Here is a 26,393-nt window from a genome sequence, read left to right as displayed (position 1 = left end):
CTTGAAAATAGGGTAATATCTCATCTCTTTCACAATGTGTGAGAGTGGTAAAGTAAGATATATTATTTTAAGCACTGTGATGTGAAATTAATTAATGCTTTGGTTTTAACACATACTTGTAACATATGTTAACTAACGCTTTACTGATGGCTGACTTGTTATATGGTTAAGTTTAGAATACAACTAAGAAGAAATGATTCATTATGATACAGTATGTGCATTTATTCAGTGTTATAGCAAGGGTAAAATTACATTTGCATAATGTATTTCATAGCTCTTAAAAGCCAATACACTGTATCTTTTTGTCAAAAAGTTGCTACTTTTCTAAGTTTAACATTTTAATCTTGAGAGAAAAGTTATCTTAAACTAAAAGTTTTGCATTTAAAAGTTTTCAGGTACTTTCTATCATAAAGTTCCTTAATTATTTTCTGATATTTTATGTCACCATGAAATTGTGTATTTCCCAAGGCATGTGTCTGAAATACTATGCTTAATAAAAATCTTTGTTCAATTCAAATATGATAATATGCTAAAAGTTGGATAACTTGTATATGTTTAATTAGTACTAATTTATTTTAAATTTATAAAAAACTACAATTTATTTGTTTATAAATTTTGGATTATTGTCTTAAACAATTAAGAAGCCTAATTTGAACAATTTAAAATAAATAAAATATAGTTTCATAGTGTAGGTATTTCATAAAATAAAAATTTTTGCTAAGCACTTATAATAGTGTTCCTAATTACACAAATTTGGTAGATTTTAATGTGCATGTACAATAGTCAGTGTCTAATAATTATAATGTTGATAGTGAGAAATATGTTTGAGATTAATGAGTTATGTGTACTTCATAGTTTTTCTTTCCTTTTTTTAATGCCCTACCTTTCATTGATTAGCTTGGGTGGTTTATCAGGGACTGGCAACATTTATTGTGTGGAAATGAAAACTTACTCTCAAGAATCAATATGCTTTATTGTGCACTGTGCTTTTTTTCTCTCTTGGTTCACCTTTGGTTCATGTTTCTACCACTGTTTCCATACTTCCTTTACTTTCTTCATTTTCTTTCATTCTTCATTCCCTGTTTCTTCCCTCTTTTCTTCCAGCTTTTTACTCTTCAATTGGCATTGACTTCTTTGCAGGAATAGCCTTTGATTGCAACTACCCAATATAGCAATATGGAAAAAAAAATATCAATTGAATTTCTTATTAAACATCTTGTGTATCATAATATAAAATAAATAAGTGAGTAAAATAAATTCTTTTAAAAATAAGAAAATAAGAAAATAAAATAAATAAAATAAGAATAAGAATAAGAAAATTTAAGAATAAATTTTCTTAAAAGTAAGAAAAAGTTTATCAAAACAGTGTTTGTTCGTGCATGTGTGTGTGCCTGTCTATGGACACATACATGATCAAATTTCGCCATACTTTTTGCTCCAAAAAAAAAGAAAAAAAAGACAAATGAGAATGCAAGCCATTTCAAGACAAACTCAAGTCTCAGCTATGCATTTTGCTTTCAGCTAGTTAACTTTTTTTTGTCTCTGCTTCTTTATTTGTATGGTTAACAAATTATCCAAAACTTGGAAATAAGTCAAGGAAATACTGCAAATTCTTTCAGTGTCACGATAGAACATTATGCCACATATCATTCAAGGATTATTTTCATGTCTGGGGCAGGGGGTTTGGCAAATTTTGACCCAAAGGTGATATCCAGCCCCAGGCCTTTGTTTGTTCAGTCCTTGAGCTAAGAATGGATTTTATATTTTTAAAGAGTTGTGAAAAAGAAAAAGAAACTTAGTGTAGCCCATAAATACTAAAATATTTACAACCTGCGTCTACAGAAAACATTTGCCAACCCCTGCTGTAGGGGAATAAACCATTATTTGATTTACTATGTACCCCTGATCAAGATTCAGACTCAATAGAGGTTGATGATAACTTGTACTCATAGACTGATAAATTGCAAATGAGTTTTTGTCCATTGGAGAGGCAATAGATTTCTGTGTGGTCAAAAAGATAACCTTAAACGTTATAGTTGCATTACTCCCTAAGATATTAACCAGTTTCATATATTGCTTTGTAATCACATTTTAGCATCTTTTAAATTGGCTGTAAATACTTTAGTCTATCATTCTCTTTTGAAACAGCTTTACTATCCTTCTGGTTCCCTCATTAATAATTAAATTAATTTTGTTGATGTATTTATTTCATATTTGCATCTGACTCATATTTTAAAGTCTTAGAAATTTAAGCTTTGGGCCGGCCCGGTGGCGCACTGCTACAGTGCGCCGCTTGGGAGTGTGGTGGCGCTCCCGCCGAGGGTTCGGATCCCACATACGGACCGGTTCCCGCTCACTGGCTGAGCGAGGTGTGGGAGCAACACCGAGGGTTGCGATCCCGTTGCCAGTCCCGGTCCGGTATGGGCGCGACACTGAGGGTTGCGATACGTTGCCGGACATGAAAAAAAGACAAAAAGGAAAAAAAAAAAAAAGAAATTTAAGCTTTGACATGACATGGGTATCTTCCCTCTTTCTTATTTAGCTGTCAGCTCTTTTAGGGTTTTAATACAACATAGTGTTGGACAAATAAGTGTGAATTTATTTGCTCATCTTAAAAGTGTAGATATTCTTTTAACAGAACTCCAACTAAGGGGCTCTCTGGGTTATTCCATTATCTCCACTTTTTAAAAATACTTTAATTTTTTAATGCAGTTTTAGGTTCACAGCAAAATTGTCAAGAAGATACAAAGATTTCCATATACTCTCTGCCCCCACACATGCATAGTCTCCTCCATTATCAACATCTCCCCTCCCCCAGTCGGTACATTTGTTACAATTGATGAGCCTACATTGACACGTCATTATCACCCAAAGTTCATAGCTTACATTAGTTTATAGTTCATAGTATACTCTCAGTGTTCTCTATTTCTAAAAATAATGATTCTGTGCAATAGTGAATCTTTGTAGCTAGTGCTCATCTGATCACACCAGTAGGGTTGAAGGTTTCTCAAGAGACAGTCATGTTTTTCTTTTCTTCAAGCTTCTTTGTGCAAGTTTTAATTATTATTGTTATAGCATAATTTCATTAAATAATATAAAAACAGATAAAATCAGTACAAGAAGAGATTTAATTCAATGAAGACCAAATTGAATGCTCTGAAAAGACTCAACAAAGGTAAGTTCTTAGATAATTGCCATGCAATTAAGTTTGGTTGAAGCAGCAGCAAAATATGGTATTTTGGGCTGTGATCAGGCCTTTGCTTGTGAACTGATTTGGAAAACACCTGTGCTTCATGTAGAGAAAAATTTTGTCTATTAAACGAATAGTTTGTAAAAACATAAAGTCAGTCAGGCTATTTTTCCTCCATTTTTTATTGTTTAAAAATTTTAAAATAGAAATATCAGTGCAGATAAATCTGTACAAATAAAAACAGGGAAGATCTGCTTAATCTTTATAATTCCCCATATTGACGTGAGATTATTCATATTTATCACAGGACATTTGCATATAGAAAGAAACTATTTTAGGAACATCTCGGAATAAATGCACTTAAAAAAATTGTTTAAGTTTTATAAACATGTTCGAGTGCTGAATGAGTGAATAGATACTTTACTCCACAGTTGAGTAACGTTGCTAATTGGGGTTGACCCCAGCTAAATGCCCATTCCCAGGGCGACTCTTCTCTCCTGTGACCCATCATCCCAAGCATCCAGACTGCACTTTTTGAAGCACTCTGAAGGCATGGGGGAGCAGGTGTACCTTTGGCTCTAAATAGCTAAACTCTTCTCCTTAGCCGAGTTAAGAATATAGGCAACTACACCTTTCATGTGCTTTTGAAAACTTTGCTCATGCTTTCTCCTCTCTTCTCCGGTAAATGGTCACTGCAATTTTCACCCACTTATTCACAATTTCTCTTTTCTAAGTCTCAGCTGACCCCATGTCTTTATAATTATATATTGATATACAGTAATATGAATTATCAACGTTTATATGCATGTACATTATCCTGCAATTATCATTTATGATGCCGTTATTTTAGATGTATATTTCCTGTGAAGATTAAATTACCTTTTTTCTGTGAAAATACTTTGAACTATTGCATTGCTGTACAAATGCTTCTATTTTTTCAGTTTATATTTTGAAGACTCTTTAAAATCTTCTGTGCTTTCCACATTGCTTATTTCAAAAGTGTTAATTCAATGAGCCAGACAATGATTATTAAGCAGTTATGAATATAAAGTTATAGTCTTTCAACATTGCTTAAGAATTATTCATTCATGTTTCAGGGCAAATAATTGCATTTTAATTCATCATGGAATAAGAACATAAATACATTTTGCTTACATTTTGCCTCCTTTTTCAAAGTTATCAATCTAGAAAACAGATCTCATTTAACAATGCTTTCATTTTATGTCTTCCTGAGGCTTTACTGTTATTTGAAATGAAGGTATTATGAAACACAATTTACATAGACTTAAAAATAGCCAATTGAGATAAGTCATTAACACTTTCAAAAAACACAAACTTAAACAGGAACAGAGTTCATTAAATGGGTCTATGCCAGGGATATATATAAGGTTACATATTTATATGTAACTTTAGATTTTCCAACAAAATTCTAAATTTACTTAAAGCCACTGTGTAATGATACCGTTTACTCTCTACTGGCTTCTACTACTTAATGTAAAACTGCATTTGGGGAAATGGCTTTTATCTAGCTTAAAACACAGTTATGGCTCATGGGTTGAAATTTCCAATCAATCGTTAACCTTCTAGTGTTAGGATTTATTTGCTCTTTTTAAAGACTTCTAGCAAAAAGAAAATCTGCAAATGAATCTATAGGACAAGAAACAATATTTGAAAAGTAAATTTTAGTAGGTCAATTATAAATTCAACAATTTAAATCTCCCTTAAATAAGTGCTCTTGGTTTTTAACAGTGGGTTATCATACATTACCATGAAAGATCATAATCAGATATTAAACAAACACTGCTTTGAATAACTAATTTTAAAATGACTTTTCCTACCCAATAATAGGCATTTTCTCTGTCTTTTTCATTTAAGAAGTAAGAAAAATAGTATTATGAGCTCAAATTCATAATTATGTTTTTGGGATACACATGACATATTTGGTAAGCAGAATAAAAACAATAATTCAAAGGCACAATGCATAAAAATATTCATTTTTTAAAGGCCTAAGCTGATGCTATAAAAATAAGATGTTTTGATTAAAATCTATAAGAAATGAATGCAAAAATATTTAATATATCTCAATCATAAAACATTTAACTTTTTTCTTATCAGTTTTTAAAAAGATCCAGTTATATATTATATTTTATCTCTAAGCCATCATCATTCATGACATTAATGATCCAAATATTATAACTTATTTTTCTAAATGCACAAAAGAAATAGAGCATTAGAGCAAAAAATCTCATACCATATTCGTAAAGAATTAACTGCTTCGAAATTCTTATTTGTGAGAATAGAAATAAATGAAATGATGTTTTATGTAAGACAAGGAAGAATAGTTAAACAATCGTCACCTAAGAAAAATTGGCAACTGAATGAGACAATTTACATTTCTCAGAAATATATATATATACATATATATGTTTTTTCCCCCAGACATCCGGTTCTGTTTTTGCATCTTAAGCAAAAAAAAAAAAAATAAAAAATAAAAAATAAAAATAAGGAGAAAAAATGATGTGGTTTCCTAAAAAATAAAAAGGCTTTTAAAAAAATGTTTTTTTTCCCACTGTGTGACTCTTTTTTCATATAATAATTGATTATGACTGTGACAACATCCCACCTATTTTACATAGTTATGAAAAGAGTTCACTTTAAATTAATTGGCATCACCATGAAATAAATTACATGATTGTGTGGTTGGGAATCAAATCAGGCCCACATTAGATATAATTGGGGTGAAACTGTTATATTGGAATTGTGTGGGTGAAGGCTAGAGACAGAATTTTTGCATAGGAAATAAATGTGTGAAGAGTAGTCATACTGAGACCAAATTGTCTGTCTTAGTTTTTAAAGAAAACTTTCTTCTTTAAAATAAATCTCTTTAGTTTTCCAATAAAGGTTCATATTGATTGCTTATGTTAGAATACTGCCTATGTGTTTGAGAGTATTGGCTGATTAGCTTCCATACAGACAAAAGGAAGAAAAGTTCAATCTAAATTTCATGTCCAGGACTTGAACTTTTTTTGAAATTCCAGGAAGGAAATCTCTACTATTCCTTAAAGTTATGGCCCTGAATGCTACCATGGTTTCAAAGACCAAGCTGATACTAAGCTTCATTAGAAAGGATGTTGGAAAGGAAACAGAATATACCTTTCTCTGCTACTATATATCAACATGTACTCTCATCAAGAATACCATGGATACACATAATTGCTGCACCACACAGGATTAGAAAAACTGTCATCAAAAGTAACTAAAACAATGACAGTAGGTGGAATGAATTATAAATACAGACTAAAAGAACCATCAAAACAAAAACAAGTTCACCAAGATAAAGTTTGAGACTAGATCATGTTTGTAATGCCCTAAAGGTATTAGATTTTTACAATATAATATTAGGAAAAAAACCCTGTTGATTATATCTTGAAGCTGAAATAGATCCTTTCTAGGCTAATTTGAAAAACTGTGTTTGTATAAACATAAAAAAATCATTATTGATGGAATTATTAATATTTGGAATATAAATAAATTCAAAAGCATTTTAGATAAATTCATGGATTGTAGCTCCACAATAGATTGTTAAAGAAACTAAGAATCTTTTAGAAATATATCATTTAACTTCTTTAGGTCTGACCTGGTGGAGGGTAAACATAAGTTACATTAACATATATTCTATGGGAACTGCCCGAAATTAGAAAACACTATGTTTAAGAAAACGCTTCTTCTTGAGGGTCATTTTACTCAAACATCTTGTAATTTTGCTAATGTTTTACTGCTTAGTTTAGTTTTTAATGTAAGCACTTCATTTCTTAAAGCTGATGAAAACATTTAAAAGAAATGACATCATGCAATCATTGAATACTTAAATACATTATCAGCAATGCTAATGTTGTTATTCATTTTCTGCAAGTTAATTTTTTTATTTAAAAATTTCATCCGTAAAATCACTCATCAATGGTAACTGATGAAATACAATAACATACAGAGTGAAAGATATAAATAGAACCACGTGTGAAAGATGTACCTCTGATATTTTACTGAAAATCCTCATTACCAAGTATGCCAGGAACCTGTAATTGTTTTCTTTTCTGCCTTATTAAATCAGAAAACCTAGAATTATCGCTTGAGATAGGGAGTGAATTGAGGAGGTAGGAGGAAGGTACTGCTATTGAGGTCTTTGATTGGGATTCCAGTAGAGGTCAGTTAACATCTGTTTTTCAGCAGATCATTTTAACACCTGCTGTATTTTTAGGCACCTACTGCTTCTAGGTGGTGGTTTGACTTGTGGCTTCCTTCACATCATTAGAGAAAACTTGAGAGCCAATGAACATGACTTCTTGCTGTATGATAACAAGATAAAAGTTGTAAACTGACTGTAAAGAGACAATTCAAATATCCAGTGAAAGGAATCATGCCTGAGTATGTGAAGATTAGTAGGAATTCAGATTCCCAAATCTCAGCACAGTTCTAAACTGGGCAGGGGACTACACTGTTTCTGTCAGTATAAGGGGCTAGTATGGCACCATGGGAAAAGCACTGCTCTTACCAGCTCTGCCACTTACAGCAGCATGATCTTAGAAAATAGATGAGATTTGCTTTTTTCATGTCTAAGAGGAGGGATGTGATTTTCATTTCTAAGGTCTTTTTTCTATCCTCAAAAGTCTATTTTATTTCTGGGACTAATTAAAAAATTTCCCAGTTAAATAGAGACTATGTTAAGGTTAGAACCTCCAGAATAAATGTTGAAAAGTATATAGCTATTTTTCACTAAGTGCACCTTAAGGCACACTGAATACTTCATAACCAGGTTGTATTTTACCTTCCTTAAAAGAATTTGCAAACGTACAGGGAATATTCCATTTGCATGTGCTTATTCGTGTTTATTTTTCGTGATGAAGGGAAGGCAAAATTTTGTGTATCAAATGAGCAGTTTGTGGAAACATAAAATAAGTCATACTATTTTTTTCCATTTTTAATGTTTAAACAATCTCAAAATAGAAAAGCTAAAACAGATAAATTTGTGCAAATAAAATGGAAACGTGGAAGATCTGTTGAATCTTTAGAGCTTCTTATATTGACATGAGATTATTCATACTTATCACAGGATATTTACATATAGAAAGAAACAATTTTAGAAACATCTCAAAATAAATGCCTTTGAGTTTTATAAACAAGTTCTAGTATTGAGTGAGTGAATAGATACTTCACTCCACAATTGAGTAGATATTGTTGCAATATTTTTTTATTTAACAGGACTATCATTGCTATGCAGTTCATTGTATAAGAACTTATCCATGATCCTTATTCCTTCTCTTTCATTTGTATTCCTATTAATATAAGAAAATCCATATTCCCCACCCTCAAGGCCATTTCTGTGCATTAGCCTATGTGATGCCATTGAATTGAATCAAATGCTATATTTTGAAATATTTTGGTCCATAGTGCTATCAGACATACATATAAATATGCACACATTCTTGAAATTTTTCTTTTTAATTAATTCGAGAGCATAGCAGTTTAGATAACCACCATATTATTAGAAATAGTTGAAAGAAACAGTTGAATACTCTAAATGGAGTGCTGTGTTTTGGTTCAGAGTTTCTCTTTTTACAGAAGTGAAGTTTTAAATAATGCAAATGGTATTTAAAATCATGTATATAATGCTAAACAGTCTCCCATTCTGAAACATGAAAATATATAGTTCCTTCAATTTATAATGTCATAAGAATATCAACTTATGGTTTAAGAGTGTGGTATATCTCTGCTCCCTGTTCTCTCCCAGTAGATTTTTAAGTACCTGATAAATGAATAAATTCTAAACAATTGACTTAGAAATTCAAGCATGATACATTAAAAAAGTATTTTGCTGAAGTAAAAAAATGTTTTCTAAACCCTAAAAAAAAGTGTATTGCATTCATATATTTAAACCATTTTAGCCTTGAAGCATAGCGATTAGTTTATCATTTACCTTGTTCACAAGAAAGGGAGCCATTTCTTATGATTTTCAACCTGGTGGTTATTTATCAGTTTCTTATAAATCTCTGACTTTAGAAATCGAGGAAAAGAATCCTTGGCCATGAGACAGTAGATTAATTTCTGAGCCTCATCAAAGCATTTGAGAGTTGGTTCTGCAATATTCTTTGAGATTAGGTCCCTGGTACTGAAGTCAATGTTAATCTGTGGAAAATAAGGTTGCATATCATGAGATTAGTTTGATCAGAGGATACATGGTTTATACAGATGGTTGATACACATATTACTTGAATTTTTTTCAAACATAAAGCTAAGCTGATGAAGAACAGCAGAAAGGTCATGCATTCGTTTTCTGGAAAGCAGAGAACATGCCTGGTTTAATTATTTTTCCTAATTTGGGAGGGAAAAGAGGTAAAGCCATATTTTGAGGTTTAAAAAGAAAAAAGGCTGGGGCCGGCTCGTGGCTCACTCGGGAGAGGGCGGTGCTGATAACACCAAGGCCACAGGTTCGGATCCCATATAGGGATGGCCGGTTTGCTCACTGGGAGAGCGTGGTGCTGACAACACGTCAAGGGTTAAGATCCCCTTACCGGTCATCTTTTTAAAAAAAAAAAAAAAGAAAAAAGGCAAAGTAAAAAAGTAAACTTCATAATTTATGATTTTAAATTTTTCTTCCTGCCCACCTTTTTTCCCCTAGTACTTTGACCTGGATTCCTGAAATGTGCTTTCCAGAGGTAGAACTACAACTAGAATTTACTAGATTGGCTTCCACCAGCCCAGTCCCATTCCTCATACCTCTCCTGCTTTTTCTCACAATACTGTTTTTTTTTTTCTAATTTGTATTTCTTTCTGTTTAACAAAATGGACCAAATAATGCCCCTTCTTCGCTGATCTCCCTACCCTCCCACAGACACCTCCTTGTCTCCTATCACTGTCACTGACAGGTGTCACCAGGAGTGTCTGATAGAGATCTATCATACTGGAACGCACCATTCACCTGCAAATATGTAAAATGCCCCAAGTCTTCTTGTAGAAATACCTGCTCAATTGGCACGTATCCCAGGATATTCTGAGAAGCAGAAAATTTTATGTTGAAGATATATCTAACCTAAACAAAAATATTCCTGAATTACAAAAAAGATTTAAATATTATAACGAAAAGCTCACTGCAGGCAGGTGTAGTATCTGTCTTATTCATCCTTCTATTTTCCAGCACTTAGCAGAATACCTACCACTTACTGGGCAATCAGTAAGTATTTGTTGAACAGAATTAAAGCATAGCTTGGCAAAATGGGAGAGGTTGTAAAAATGCTAGAATTTTGAGGGGCTGGTAAAAGAAAGACTGTAAATGACAATTAATGCTACACTGAATTGCAGTTGAAAAATAGGCAGACAGACCTGCAACCAAATCCCTACTCAGCTACTCAGTTTCTGTTTTAGTTAAGCAAGCTCTATAATTCCCGTTCATATTCAATTTCCATGGTGTAAAGAGAATAGTAATAGAACCTATTTTAAAGTGTTTTAAGGATTAAATGAGATAAATAATATCAAACTATTTTAACATGATTATTCAAAAAAGAAGAAAAAAAGGAAAAAAAAATTGATTTGAAAAAAATCAAATGACCACTATCTGCTCACAGATATTTTCTTTCTTTAAGGACTTCAGCTACTCACTGATCCAGGAATATATCTGCACTTTTGTTCCTTTGATCGCCTTCTTAGGCCCTTTATCAGAGTTCCAGATCAAGTGCCTCAACGCCTGGAACTGATTGCCGCTCCTTTACACAGGAAGATGGTGCAGGGGAGTGGAAAGACCTTGGGATCATTTTCAAATCTGTCCTCTAATACTTAAGACCTTGGTGGCCTCGGGTGAATTACCTTAATATTTCTGAGCTCCTGCTTCCTCGTCTTTAAGTTATTGATAGTTCTCGACTCAGATGATACAAAAATTAGTGTGAGATGATCCAAACATTTATTAATTCCACAAATATATCTGAGTGTCTGTTATGTGCCAAATGTGTCTATATTTGGAGAAAGACAACCAATAACTAAATAAATATATTATTTTATATTTAAAGTTGAAGGCTAAGAAGTCAGTGTTCTAAGAATCAGGGGAAAAAAACACTTGTGGCCAAAAACAACAACAAATGCATAGTCCCCAATGCAAGAAATAATTTGTTAGGCTCTGCAGAGCCACTACACATGGACGGCTGGAGTGTAGGGTGTGGGAAAGGACATCCGTGATGAGACTGGAAGAAGAGATGCAGGCCGGATTTTGTAGAGTCATGTGCTGTGGTAAGGAGTTCTTATTTTTCTAATAGAAGGCACTGAAGAGTTTTAAGCAAGGAAGTGGTGTGATAACTTATGTGATGAACTTGGCATAGTGCCTGCCTCATAGTCGGAATCAATGAATGTGATATTAGCAAGGTCTTGCAGTAGTTTTTAAACATCTACTAAAGTCTGTTTCACAAACTGTCTTGCGTTGTGGGAATAGGAGAATGCATGCTGCCCGTGTGTTCATTTAACTGTAGTACTAATTCTTTAGCAGTATAATCTGCGATTTGTTTACTTGATGTCACCTCTAATTGTAGTATAGCAACTTAACCTATTTCAGCACTCATCAGTGGGGTTTCTACTCACAGTAGGGACAGTGCATACGTGCTGCACTGTGTTGGCTTTATTACTATTATTAATATTAGAACTGAATACCTGCAGTAATTCTCCATTTCCTACTTAAAAAATCCAAAGCCCCAATTTGGGCATTTATGATCTTTACAATGTGGTCCCAATTTACACATTTCTTCTTTTCTGTATGGGCCCTCTATTCCCACCAAGATAGATAATTCCATTCAAATTTCTTGTATTTTCTTTTTTTTTTTTTTTTTTTAAATTTCTTGTATTTTCTCACTTCTGAACATTTTCTCATACCATCCTAGTCTAACTGAAACTCACTCCTTCTCACCTAGGTCTTTCACAAGTCTCTTTCTCCTCAAGAATAAACTCACATAACATCTACCATGTGGTTTACTTGTATTTTTTTTTTCCTTTCTGACCTCTAAAAAATGCTGTGTTACTTAAGCAGTATTGACATTTTGTGAATACCTCACTATGCCTAGCACAGTGTAAGGACTCAGTAAGTACATGTTGCATGAATCAGGTGAAGAAATGGTTCTATATTTGTTCAAATTCATATTGAAATTTTAAAGGGAACCATTCCATTTCAACATAGTAATGATAATTAATATCATTATTGAAATATACTAAGCTTGTGCTTCTGACTTATCCCTCTCATTTTTCTGATTTGCCTGTTTTTCTACCCAGGAACTGCCAACATCGGCTATATTATATTGATAGCTAAATGATGAGCAGATATGCTGTTCCCAGGAGATAATCAGCATCTTCTGAAGATGTGTCTTGGCAATTCAGCTTAATGTCAGTGACAAAACATCACACCCACGTGTTTGTATAAATGCCATTATCTTTCTTCAAGTTCAAGCAAGAAACAGAGAAATCATCTCTGACACCTTTTTCTCTGATCTTATTGTGTGTGTTATTCACATATATGCATATATAAAATTCTGCTCTTTATTTTGTAATTTTACAAGGTCTTTTTCATTCTCACTCTTATTTCTTCAGTTTAGGCTTTTGTAACTAACCTATAAATTGTTGAATTTACCACTTGTCTGATACTTCTTACATATTTTTCTTCTAAACACTAAACAGTATTACTATACATCAATTTCACCAAAATATCACTTTTTTCATGTAAATGTTCAGCTGAAAGTCTTTATTTTTTATAACCTATAATTTAAACATTCTAACCTGGCATTGGGGATTCCTCACACCCTGACTTCAATGTGTTGTTTCTTTTTGTTTGTTTTTCGTCCTTTTTGTGACCGGTAAGGGGATTGCAACCCTTGCACCGGTCATCCCTATATAGGATCCGAACCCGCGGTGGGAGCGCTGCTGCACTCCCAGTGCCGCACTCTCCCGAGTGCGCCACGGGGCAGGCCCCACTGTGCTGTTTCAAAAGCAACTCCTTCCTGTCTCTGGCAGTACCCATAAAGCTGGTCTACTCTCTGTTTCCAAAATGAATCTTTTACCCAAGGCTTTTGTTTATGCTGTTTCACCACCTAAAATCTCTCCTACCCCCATAATTGTATCCTATACATATTTTTCTCCTCTTTACGATTTAGCTTCTATTTAATATCCTCCAAGAAGCCTTCCTTAACCACAGAAGAAAAGTTACTATAATTTTCTTGTCCTTGTATATAATTTTGATTTAAAAATCTTAAGAAATTCAATTTCTTGCTTAAATATATTTGGATACAAAAGCTTCTGTTAATGTTCAGTATTCAATCTAATTATCAGAGAAAGAAGATTTGTCACTACCAAGGAATTCAATAACATGGAATTAACCTGCCTTTGATTTACTATCTTTTCCCCTTTTCTTTTACTAATCCCTTATTCTCCATATGTCCCTCAAAAATATAAGCAAAGCAGATATGCATTCCCTAAGTTCTGTCCTAAGTCTTTTCTTTCTAGGTGTTCTTCCTAGTGATTCTCTGTCTTTGCTCCTGTGGCAAAATATTTTGAGGAACATTAAATCTAAAATAATCATGAGGATATTTAAACATGATTATTGTAACTCTAAATAATAAATTTTTTAAATTGAATATTAGTACTGATGTGCTCAGTCTTCATGTGGCTACTTTATGCTAAATATTTCACACACATGACTATAAGATGAATAATATTACCCTCATTTTTCAAGAAAACAAGGCTAACATATCTAAAAATTATTTTATGAATAGACATCCCTTGAATCTATTTATTTGGAGTACTTATTGAGTAGGTGCTTAGGAACTGTGCTGGGATCTGAAGATATAAAGATGATTAAAAGGCAATCAAGACGATGGATTTTTAAAAAGCAATCCAAAAGAAAAAGTATGCTTTCTGAAAGAAAAGCCTTCTGAGGGAAATGAGATTTTAAGCTGATCTTTGAGATATTGTTATGAATATGAAATATTAAAGAAGGGACTTGCATATGGGAGGGTAAACTGGAAGAAGCCCAGTGGGTTTTGAGGGCAAGAAAGGAAGAGTCGGGAGAGGCCTGAAGGTGCGAGATCATGTAGGACTTGCAGGGTTGGCGAAGGCATGTTTTTACTTATCCTGAGAGCAATGAGAAACACTTTAAGGGACTAATGTAAACACATATTTGAAACAAAACAAAACAAAATATGTCACTGGCTTCCATGTGGTGTAATAGCTAGGCGTGGATAAAGGGAAGAAAAATTAGAAAACCATACCAGACGGTCAAGTGGACAATTGATTGTGGATTAGGCTGGGATATGTCACAGGGACTGCAGGGAAGAGCATAGATTTCAAAGATATTCAGGAAGTAGAACGGATGGAACCTGTGGCTGAAGAGTTGTGAGCTGGAGTGAAGGTGAAAATCTCTGAGAATGGTTGATTTTAGAAATATTCTGGAGAATAAGATGATAGAAAGTACTGATGGATGAGGTATGGGGTATAAGAAAAAGAGAAGAATCCAGGGATGGCTACCAATTATTTATCCAGAACAATGAAAGAACAGAGTTGCCACTTACTGAGATGAAGAGGACTAGAGAAGAAGCAAGTTTTGAGCAGAAAATTAGGGCTCAGATTTGATTTTTTTAAGTTTGAGATGCTCTCTTTAAGGCCATGGGACCACAGGAAATCACTGGTAGAGTGGGTATAAGCAGAATATAAATGAGGGGTACCTTTCCTTAATATAGTGCACGTTAGGCTGTGAGTAGGAACAGCAGGCAAAATTGTTAAACAGCAGTCAGCGAGGAAGGAGGGAATCCAGTTCTAGAAGCCAACTGGAGATATTGCTACCGAGAGAGAGTGATACATTTGATAAATGCTTCTTAGAAGTCAGTTCTCGTGCTGTATGGGGAACAGGCTATCATGAGGGACTTGTCTTTTCTTTTCGACTCCACTGAAACTTCAGTAACAGGAAAAAAGTGAAAAAGAAAAAATGTATATATATATATACATATCTTACATATATATTCCTTTATATAGACCACTCCTGCTGGCATGTCTGTGAATTGTACCTTATTTCAAATGTGTTTTTTTGGTTGGGTTTTACCAGAAGATATTGGGATAAATTTCTATCTCAAAAAGTAAGACAGATGAGGTAGTGAGTTTGAAGTACACGGAAGGGAGGAAACTATCAGGAGGTGACCCCCTACAAAGGCAGACTCTCCAGCTGCATGGTCTGAGGCACTTCTGAACTGCTTGGGAGCTACAGAGAAACTTGGATTTTGCTGAGCATCTCAAACAATGAGGTCCAGAGCATGGACAGAACATTATATAAATTAATGAAATAAATTGCATTATATCTGTATTATTTACTGATAATGGATACTTACTTGTATTTTGTTTAATGGATTCTCTTTAGTTTCAAGGACTTTGAGAAACATATTTTAATTGGTGTATTTTTTGAAAAGTCATGAATTATCTTAGATATCTGAGACCACTACATTGCCAACCTCAGAAAACAAGACACAGGATTGTGATTCTTATGAAATGACAGTTGAGATGTTATCGTAACCGTTTAGTCTTTTAAATCCTGTCCATTTTGAAAAGGCTTTGACACAGCTGACACTGGCAACAATCTATGGCATTAAAATGACTGCTTTCTGAATGATGTTTGTGGTGGTTGTTTAAAAACAATTTTATTATAAAGATCCAGGATATTTTAATACTCATTTGATTTTGTTAAATGAAAGTTATACAAGCCAAATTCCTTTTTTTTCTACACCGGCAGTTTTAAATTCTTTGGGCTTTTAACAAATTACTTTAGCAGGAAAAATACATTTTAAAGTGTACCTGTTGGCTCTCCTGTGACCCTAAATTGTGCTTTATATATTTTTACATAATTTGAATGAAAAGTTTTCAATTGTGCTCTCACATTCAAATTAGATAGCCTTTCCTCATTTAGAATGTATAGTGTAGCAAGAGACTGTCATTATGCAAAGAGCGTGTGCATGCATAACTAAAACGCCTTACAAAAACGGAGCAGGCAGCATTTTAGACCTCATTCACAGCAGAGCTTAGAAATTACTATTCAAATTAAAGCCATCTATAATCATGTTTTGGGTCACATAATTCTATTTAATCACCAGTAACACCTCAAGTATTACTTCATTTCTGGCATCATTAAAGGCAAATGAATATCCTGAAATGTATTCTCAAAGGTGGCTATTAAGAGTTGAGAATAGCAAAGTTTGTAACTTCTAGAAGGAATCTATCCCTGTGCAAGACTGTATCATTTTGTTGTCATTGGCTTTGGAGACAGAAATAGATGACACAATTTGGGAGGCAGGATTAACACTTTAAATTGGGTAAGAGAAATGAAAAAGAAAATAGAATTTGAAACCATCTTGATTAATTAGACAAGTAGTCAAAGCAAAGACAAAATTGCATAGAAACCAGATGCCTCTACAGTTTCTGTGGTGATAAAGGAGATGACACATATGAAATCATAACGTATACAGATCACTAAAAATAGATGCACGAAAGCTAAGGCTATGCTGGAGCAGCTGAAAGGGAGTAAGATTGACTGGTTTCCTTCATTAACCCCAACATGCCAATCCAAGGTTAATTTAAATGGCACAGGGACATGGGGAAGTTTAAAGAACACCTGAGCGTTTGGTGTTTGAGTTGAAATGCAGAAATCATGCTGTGAAGGACAAAACGATACTGCGGATTATTAGAAGAAATACTCCCGACACTTTTTGCCTCCTAATGCCATAGTTGAATCAGGGCTACGTGGTCTTTGAAGTTGTACAAATTAGGGAGAATTTGAGAAAAGAAATAAAGCTTTTGATAGAAAGGAAGATAGATTCTATGTGACTAGAAAATTTTATGCTTCTGCCTTTAGCATAAACATCAAGGTTCCCAGGCTATGTCATAAACACTTAAAATAAGCAGTAGATCTAGGGGGAGGAATTGGAAACCCAAACGCATGGGCTGAAGACCTCCTTTTCGGTAGATCCTGACTGCAGGGCTCCTCGTTTTGGCTCTAAGGCTCAGTTCATCTTTCACCTGTGAAACACGGGTGATTGTAATACCTCCCCAAGGTAGTGAGCGTGGTGAGCAAATGAGATAGTCCATGCAGAAGCTCTGCGCAGGTATGATAGTTTCTTTTGCTCTGTTTCTCCCCTCTCTCTCTCCTGTCTCTCTCCTGGCCTCGGTCTTTTTTTTTCTTTTTTAGGGATCCCTTTATTTTAAGATAAAATAAATAACAATGTAGAAATCACTGAGGCCTGGAAGGTGCAGTTCCCTCAGTTCACACTCTAAGACAGACAGTACTGGGTTTCTTCTCCTTGTCTCTTCTATCCTTCCCTCTTCCCATCTTGTCTTATTTCCCTCTGTGCTCAAATGTATGGTCCAAATTTACTAATTATTTCTTTTGAGATACATTCCCTGATCCCCTAGACTTGGATTTTCCTGTTGCATGCTACCACCTCGCCTTGTATTTCCCTATCACGACACTTGTGAAAGTTTATTGTAATTATTATTATTTTTTAACTGGAGTCTTCCCACCAAGATAGTTAGCTTTATCTATTTAGGTACCATGATGCCTTTTTTCTTCGCTGTGCTGGCATAGTGCTCAGCAGACAGTAGACCCTCAGCTACTGATTTATAAACAAAAACTTAGGAAATTAACAAATAAGCAGATTCCTATCTAGAGATTGTTCTGTAGTTGGGGGGGGTGGGGGGTAGGCACTATTGGCTAGCAGTAACTTGTGGGGCAGGAATAAGGCTCAAAATAACATCAACACGTTGGGGAAGTGGCACTTAATAATGCAAAGACAAAATATGAACATAAAATGGTGAATATGAGTGGGCATTATAGTAATAGCAGGAAATGCTTCTAGATGCCTATTTTCGTGGGCTTCTCTCTACCAACAATTCAGGTATCTATTTCATCCCTCAAGACTCAATTTGAAACTAACCCATCTAAAATAAAGACCTTATCTCAATACGCTGTCTCACTACTCTTTAATCATTATATCCTTCTAAGTATAACACAATTTTTTTTGCATTTAATCATTTGTTGCTTTGACATTTTTCTAAGTTCTATACATTTCATTTTTTAACTCAACTAGATTAAATATTCTTTCAGACCAAACCGTAGTTTCTCCTTATTTTATTTTCCTACATTTTCTTACTGAGAGCTGTGCAGTGCAACAGCACATTGTGCTATATTCATGTGTTTAGTATCTGTCTTCCTGCCTAGATTGAGCTTCTCTTCCACGGAGGGATTTTATCTTATAAGGAGGTTAATAGTAGGCACAGAATAAGCAACTACTGATGTGAAATGAAATATAAATCAATCAGTAACATTGTACTGCATTAAAAATAAAAGTGGGAAGCCAGACACAAATATTTAAAAGTGTCCTGCATAGACCCATTAAGATATTTTCCTTATGACTATAGTTTCTCTTGTTTGATGAGTTACGGTGTCCTCACATTTAATAAATAAATTTAAGGATTAAACATTTTGTGCTATATATATATATATATATTTTTTTTTTGTCTTTTATCTTTTTTTCCATGTCCGGCAACGGATCGCAACCCTCAGTGTTGCCCCCGTACCGGACCAGGGACCAGCAACGGGATTGCAAACCTCGGTGTTGCTCCCGCACCTCGCTCAGCCAGTGAGCGGGAGCGGGTCTGTATGTGGGATCCGAACCCTCGGGCGGGAGCGCTGCCGCGCTTCCCAAGCGGCGCACTATCCAGTGCGCCACCGGCCGGCCCTTGTGCTATATTTTGACACTACCTATATATTTGTTTCTGGATTGGTGATATTACAAAGTTGAATTTATATAATTTTTAAACATTACACTGTGGTATGATTTGACACTATTTTCTAATCTCACAGAATGATAATCAGCATAAACAATTCCTCGCTCAGCCAGTGAGCGGGAACCGGTCCGTATGTGGGATCCGAACCCTCGGGCGGGAGCGCTGCCGCGCTTCCCAAGCGGCGCACTATCCAGTGCGCCACCGGCCGGCCCTTGTGCTATATTTTGACACTACCTATATATTTGTTTCTGGATTGGTGATATTACAAAGTTGAATTTATATAATTTTTAAACATTACACTGTGGTATGATTTGACACTATTTTCTAATCTCACAGAATGATAATCAGCATAAACAATTTTTACTTTATGACATATTTTCATTATCCTCTTATGACCAGTTTTCTTTTCAGTATAAGGGACATAAATACAGTCATGTGTTGCTTAAGGATGTTCTAAGACATGTACTGTTAGGTGATTTTGTCATCATGCAAACATCGTAGAGTACACACAAAAACCTATATGGTATAGCCTGTAACAAACCCAGCCTGTCACCCCGACTATTGTCCTCTATGTGATCTGCTGCTGAACGAAGTCTTATGCAGAGCACGACTGTACAATATAAATATTTAAAATACATCAATTTCTTAGCTGAATATGCAAATATTTTAAAATTTTCTTGGATAAATACATTTTTGTGAATCTATATAATAGTATTTTTCTTGAAAATTTCCAAATATTATGAAATTAGTGGTCCTAACTGAAAGATAAATACAAGTTTAAGAATTTTTGTTTGTTTGTTTTGTTACTCCCAGGTTCTTACTGTGTTCAAAGTAGAGAGAGTTTAAACAATACATTGCTCATCTAATAATTTTCTCATTTTCAAGACTCTCAGTCAAATTTCCTGGGCCACATTATTATTTTTTTTTCCTGCAGTATTTTCTCCTGAACCAAGCTAGCTACAGTTCATTCAATGAGTAGCTCTTTTTATCTGAACCTGGTAATTTGTTAACAAGTTTTTACTTGTGTTCACTTTTACGCTTTTATCGAGTCTTTTAAAGTTTCTTGTTTTCAAATGTTCCTAGAAGTTATTTAAGGGTTGTTTTCAGGTAGAGTTAATAGCACTTATAGTGACTTGTTTAAGGACAGAAAGGGATTAAAATTTTTTAACTGTTTCGCATGATGTAAACCATAGGCACATTATCTCATTTACCATTTTAATCTGTCCTATGTAGATGTATTATTATGCTTCTTCAGAAGAGGAAACTGAGGTACAGGGTTATGAAATAGCTTACCACAGATGAAACAATTGAGGAGTCAGGATTTGAACCCAGGTCTAGACATATCCAACTTTAGGATTTTTCCATTACCTCATAATAACTCCCTATTAATGTAAGAACCAGAGAGAAGGTGATACTATACAGAAGAGAGCATAAAATCCAGTTGAAATTATCATGATCTCTCACAGAGACTGGAAAGTTCAGATTTTGTGTGCAGTCTTTGCCTATTAGAACAGGAAACTGACAACTGTGAGTAACCTCAATTTATAGACAGGGATCATTTAGTAAGTTTAGTATAGTGTAATTGTAAATTGTCTAATTGCATCAATTAAAAATCATTAAGTCATGCTAGCAATTTTATAGATGAAGAAATAAAGATATAAGAAGTTGAAAATAAAGTAATCAGAATTTAATAGACATCTGGATAACGTGACCTTGTCAATGTTCTTTATTTTAGGATTTTCTATCAAGGAAATTGGTTATAGTTAAGATTCTTTATAAGAGTCAGTTATACAACTATCATTTAATATCGAAAAATGGTGAATTCTCATATAATTCTCATTCTTAAGTTAATTTCCTACTTAGGAAAATCATTATATTTTCCAACCTATGGATATCATCTAGTCTTGTCAAATCTGCCTACTAGATCCTCTAGGATACTTCCCATCAATTCTTCAACTCCACTGCTGCCTACCTGTCCAACTTCATCCCTCACTTTTCTGTTCACATTAGCAATATCAAAATGCATTTTCCAGAAACACTAGGGAGCTTTATACCAATCAGTGCTATACCAATGTCCTCTCAGTGTAAAATATTCTTTCTTCATTTGCTCTCTTGAAAATATGTGACTTATTTTTCACAACCTACTATTTTCATGTGTGAGCCACTCTGAAAATCCATCTCTTAATTCTCCTGATAGATTTAATCATTCTTTTCCACTGTACTAATAATGAACTTCAAATGTGGTTGCATTGTTGTATTGCCTGTAGTGTATTGGACTGGTTTTTATTACATGTCAATCGCTCCTTCCACTCTGTGACTTCATTGTAAGGACAGGCACTCAATAAGTCAATTTAATGAGTCAAAATACTAACAGCCATATTATATTTAACATATAATTGATAGACTATTGAAAAAATACCTTCAAGACTGTAATTGGTATAAAATATAACAGGAAAATGCCCTTTAGGAAGTTGAATTGGAAATAACTAAAGGAAAATTATAGGAAAGAGAATGACTATTTCAAATACAGTAAATATAATATTTGTTTTTAATCTTTATTTTTAATACATTTCATTATATCCAGTAATAACCTTTTTAGAAACACTGGAAGGAGACAATTTATTACTCAAGAAGCAGCCATAAATTTAATTGTGTTTTATTTAGTCAAAATTAATTAGATGGACAAACTATAAAAAACTGTAAAAGTTTTATATCCTAAAATAACTATACTATTTAGGTAAATTATTACTATATAAATTTATTTTGGGATAAAAGGTGAGGAAAACAAAAGGAACTATTTTGTCAAAATTGATAATTTATTGCATATTGTAACTTTGAATTCAGCTGTAATAAAAAAACTACATTTCTTACTAGAAGATTTTTCATACACAAAGTTTGAGAATGTTATCCTAAAACAACCACTGTTAATTAGATGGATTCATAAAGAAAGAAAAAGACCTGGCTTTTAAACTAATATCACAATAAATAGGATATCTTTAGGGTTGATTTCAAAGCCTTTTAGGGAATGGCACATTAATCAACTTGACAAATCTTCCATACTACATTTTAAATTTTCCAGAATTATTTATTGATTCTTAGATGATGACTTGAAAATGAGTGCTGAAATAGATCCACAGGAATTAAAGTTCTTTTTTTCCCCCCTATGAATTCCAGGACATACTTCAGTGGTTCTGTGTCTTAATGCTTTGCTAGACTAATATATGCAGCAGGAATTAATGTCCATCTAAAACTTGAACTATTGATATGGTAACTTTAAGTATCTGCATTTCATCTAGTCTGTCCTTTTCCCATAAGTACCACTATCCTTCTCATACCATGAATCCTAATTTTGGATCAGAAAATATAATAGCTCTCACCTGATATTCTTTATCAGTATTTCACCTCTGCAGGGAAGATGAAAGGTCCTAGTAGTTTATGTTTAGTACTAGTAGTTTAATACAGTTTAATTTCCTGTTTGCCTGCTACTTATGCATTTAAACTCTTTGCTTATTTGATATATTCAGTTAAAAAAAAATCCAAAGCAGTTTTAAAATACAAATTAATTAAACTTCACAGTTAAAATTAAGTGTATCTGAAGATGATCCTCGTTTTGGTCTGGAAATTAAATCAAATAAAAATGAGATGTTCAACACACAAAGAACTTTTTGGGGGCTGTTATCAGAGTCATTCTCCTTAAGGCACTTTCTATTGTCCTGACCTTAAAGCAACACAGGTAGGTCCTGATCACTTTATACAGTGTCTCATACCTTTGATTCAAAGTAAGCAAAACCCCTTTTCGGAAGTTAAGACATTATAATATGCCATAAAGTGGACCTCCAAAATATTAAAAATGAGGAATTTATACTGTCGGTTAATAGGTATTTTTTTTCTACTCACATTTTTTTTTTTAAATATGAAGAATACTATCCCACATTGACCTTGTTTAACTTGCTATTTTATAAAAGGAAAACAGAAACTGCACTGGCAATCCGACCACATTTTAAAGCAGGATTTCTGGCAGTTTGACTTTAGAGCTGTTTAATTTGAGATATTAGACACTGTTTTTCAAGAGCCTTCATGCTGTGCCAAGAAGACAGAAATATTGGTCATATCTGGACCATAGTAGGTGTTGAAAAATATTTACTGAATCAATGAAAGACTGTGGATCATCTCAAACTTCTATTGGAGTCTGCTGACATTTTTTATTTGAATACATGGTAATAATGTGATTACCCTTTAGATGGATCTAACATCTAATTGGCAGCAGATCTGTCAGGGGATGAATCTTCACTGTCCTGAAGTAGTTCACTCACCTCTTTAGGTGCATCAGCTTCAATGAATTCAGAATAAATCATCTTGGCTTTGGAAGCAATTTTTTCTGCACTTTCTGTTTTCTTGAAGTCTTCACAGGCAAGCCAGAATTCAACGTTTTCTTCACTAAACTCTGATTTTAGAAATGTTCGAAAAGCATCTAGACCAGCTATAAAATAAATATGAAAAACTCTTGTATAATATCATACAGAGCAGTAATGTGACCAAAACGATTACATTGTATATTATGAGCATGTACTGAGTATTCAGTGGCAAACATTTATCATTCTCCTAAATACATTTATATACTTCAGTTTCTACCTTTAGAAAAAGTTATTTTGAATCAGTAATTTTATAAACATAAAATATTTATATCTGCATTTCTGCAATTAACTCCATTAACAAAGAAAACCTGTACTTTTTTTTTTTTTTTTCCTAGGCCTGAAAAGTCTAGAAGTTATGTTTAGGAGAATGTCTTGATGGTAATTATTTCATAGCATGGGCTGCTTTTTACAGCTATTGCACTAAGCTCGGATAAAATTAATGATGTTATCCTAACTTCACAGTAAGAATATCTTCGTTGCTATGAGTTGATGAAGAAACACCATTTGATGCTAAGGGGTTAAATTGTGTTGGTTTGGGCTTAAAGTGAAGGAGGAAGGGCTGACATTTACTAGTCTGGGGTGAATATATTGGCCAACTCTAATCTCTAAACCAAGAAAGTAATTGACAAAATATTTGGTGTGAATACTTCTCCCTTTTATGTGGTGATAGGTAGTTTTAATTCTGTAAGGCAAATAAGTGGGCTTTTCCCCAATGTTATTTTAAGCAAAACTCTGATGTCTCCCCTTCTCCCTCAAGGTACCTGTGCTTATTGTTTTCCTCCTGCTCCCATGCATTCTCCTGAGCATGTACTTCTCCAGAAACTTTAGACCAGGGACTGCAAATGGACCCACTCACTTGCAGGCTCATTTATTTTGGCTTGCATATCACATGCATTTTTTAAAATTTAATAACCACAGGCTGGCTTGCAATCTGTGGTTCCCATAGGTCCCAATTCTCCTCTTTATCTTACTTTCAGCCAAATTTATACCTTTATTTTTTGCTCTTATAGATAGTTGACTTTGACCATGTGTTTAGACCCTTCTTTTCTACTCCTTGTCAAAATGTTCCCTGAAGTATTCTTCTTTGGTATATCCAGAGCTCATTTGAAAAGGTAATTCTTGCTAAATAGTTTAGAGCTCAGTATGCCTCTAGTTGGATAGCAGGTTAAAAAGATCATTGTCAGATTCCCTCTGTTGATCAAACTAAACCTGTATATTAAGGTCATGTTTCCAGTTTCTGAGTTTGCATTCTTCTGATGGCAGTATCTGTTTATAGGTGAGACTGTATGTGTCTCTGAGGAGGAAACATACACCAGTGCTTTTGTCATTCAGAGGAATTTGCCTTCCAAAACAGCGGTGCTTTTCTCCTCTAGCTACCAGGAGGGTCCCCTTTTGCATGCGCTCAAGGCAGTTCTTCCCTGACTGCAGGCTCAGAAAGTTAGTCCTTCAAGTTCCAAAGTATGGGAAAAATAAGCTTCTGGAAAATCAGGGGATAGGAAATACTGACTAGGGAAAAAATATATGAGAAAACTTTATGGAAAAGGGGCCTGAGTCCCTTTGTAGGTTGCTGCAGGTAGAAAGCAAAAGTTATTTAATGAGAGGAAACAAAAAAGAGCTTTCTGGAACAAGATTAAAGTGTCTAAAAACACTGGATTAAAAATAGATTTAACAATTTTTTTAAATGATTTGAAATAGAGTTGAAATAACAAGTCATTGCAAAAGGTTATCAGGTACCAATTAAAATTCTCAGGAGCAATATTGGAGACTGTGGATGTTGTAAATATGTGAGCACTATATAAAAATTCAATTAACTGCACGTTTCTTGCATTTAAAAATACATCCAAGAAGCTTCTGTGACACAAATTTAGGTTATAAAAATCTTCTTAGTAACACTCAATTAAAATTTTCCCTGAATGTGGTCCAAACAATGATGAATTTGAGAGGTTTGAACAGAATCTATGCTTAAATCTATTTTATATAGAAGATAAAATATACTTTAATAATGCTGAAAGAATATTGTAGATTCATGCCTGGCACTTTTTTATGTGCATGTCTTAAAGCGTATGAAGCTTTCTCCCTGGGAAGATTATCTAAGTGCATCCCAGAAAGATGGGAAGTTAGAGATCAAGAAACAATCATTAATTTCTCCTGCTCTTCAGTTTTAATAAAGGGCTACTTTGAACTAACAACGTCTTTTTCCTACTCCCATCACTTGGTTTAGGACCCAATGGATCAAAATACACAACTTAAACAACTAAAACTGGGGCTAGTCATCTCTGTTTTTTACACAATATTCTGTCGACCTACTCTTCCATTCTATACATACAATTTGAATATTCAAAGGATGCCAGTGATTTTGGAATGATAGGCTACATACAACTAAAATCATTATGCAGGGTATTCTCTGCAGAATGGAAAGACTACTGGTCAGCAATACAGGGTGAAGACAACACTAATGCCTGTTCTCAAGTCGACAAAAACAACTAGGTAATTTGGTGACTTTAGCTATTTAAAGCATTAAAAAGCATGTACTCTATTGCTATTTCTCTGGCATAAAAAGCAAAACCAAACAGCTTTTGAGATGAATCTATGACTTTTCTTTTTAATATTGTATGAAATATAAAATCCCAGTGGGTTTGCAGGTGGAAGCATTTGCCTTTGTCTCAGCACCATCCGTGCCTCTGTTTTGTGCTGCTTTGTACAGACTTCTCCACTCTGGAGCCTGCCGAGTCACAACTCACCAAGATACTTTGGTGAGGCTCTTAGCAAACCTGATCTATCCCATTGGTTATACACACTTAAAAAAAAGAAACACACCATTCAAAATTTACAAAAGTGCAATTCCTTTTTTTTAATATCTTTAATATATATTTTTAGTTGGTTTGTAAGAGTTATGTGAATTATTTTATGTTAATTCCTTAGAAATTAGGCATTTAAGTATAATAAAT

The 26,393-nt window shown here is 34.0% G+C and overlaps 1 protein-coding gene across 1 annotated transcript in view; it reads right to left on the bottom strand.

The window, feature by feature from the left end:
* Positions 1-1,113: 1,113 nt before the first annotated feature.
* The window catches only part of RGS21 (regulator of G-protein signaling 21), a 30,464-nt gene continuing 5,184 nt past the window's right edge, over positions 1,114-26,393 (bottom strand). The window contains exons 3-5 of the mRNA XM_008568038.1: positions 23,344-23,510; positions 9,162-9,370; positions 1,114-1,159 (exon numbers count right to left, since the gene is read on the bottom strand). Of these exons, the coding sequence (XP_008566260.1) occupies positions 9,167-9,370; positions 23,344-23,510 (371 nt within the window). The 3' untranslated portion in view covers positions 1,114-1,159; positions 9,162-9,166. The remainder of the gene's footprint in view (positions 1,160-9,161; positions 9,371-23,343; positions 23,511-26,393) is intronic.

This window comes from Galeopterus variegatus, unplaced genomic scaffold (genome assembly GCF_000696425.1).
Source record: "Galeopterus variegatus unplaced genomic scaffold, G_variegatus-3.0.2 Scaffold368, whole genome shotgun sequence".
Lineage (NCBI taxonomy): Eukaryota > Metazoa > Chordata > Mammalia > Dermoptera > Cynocephalidae > Galeopterus > Galeopterus variegatus.
The sequence above is the reverse complement of the archived record's forward strand: the minus strand, read 5'-3'. Positions and strand labels throughout refer to the sequence as shown.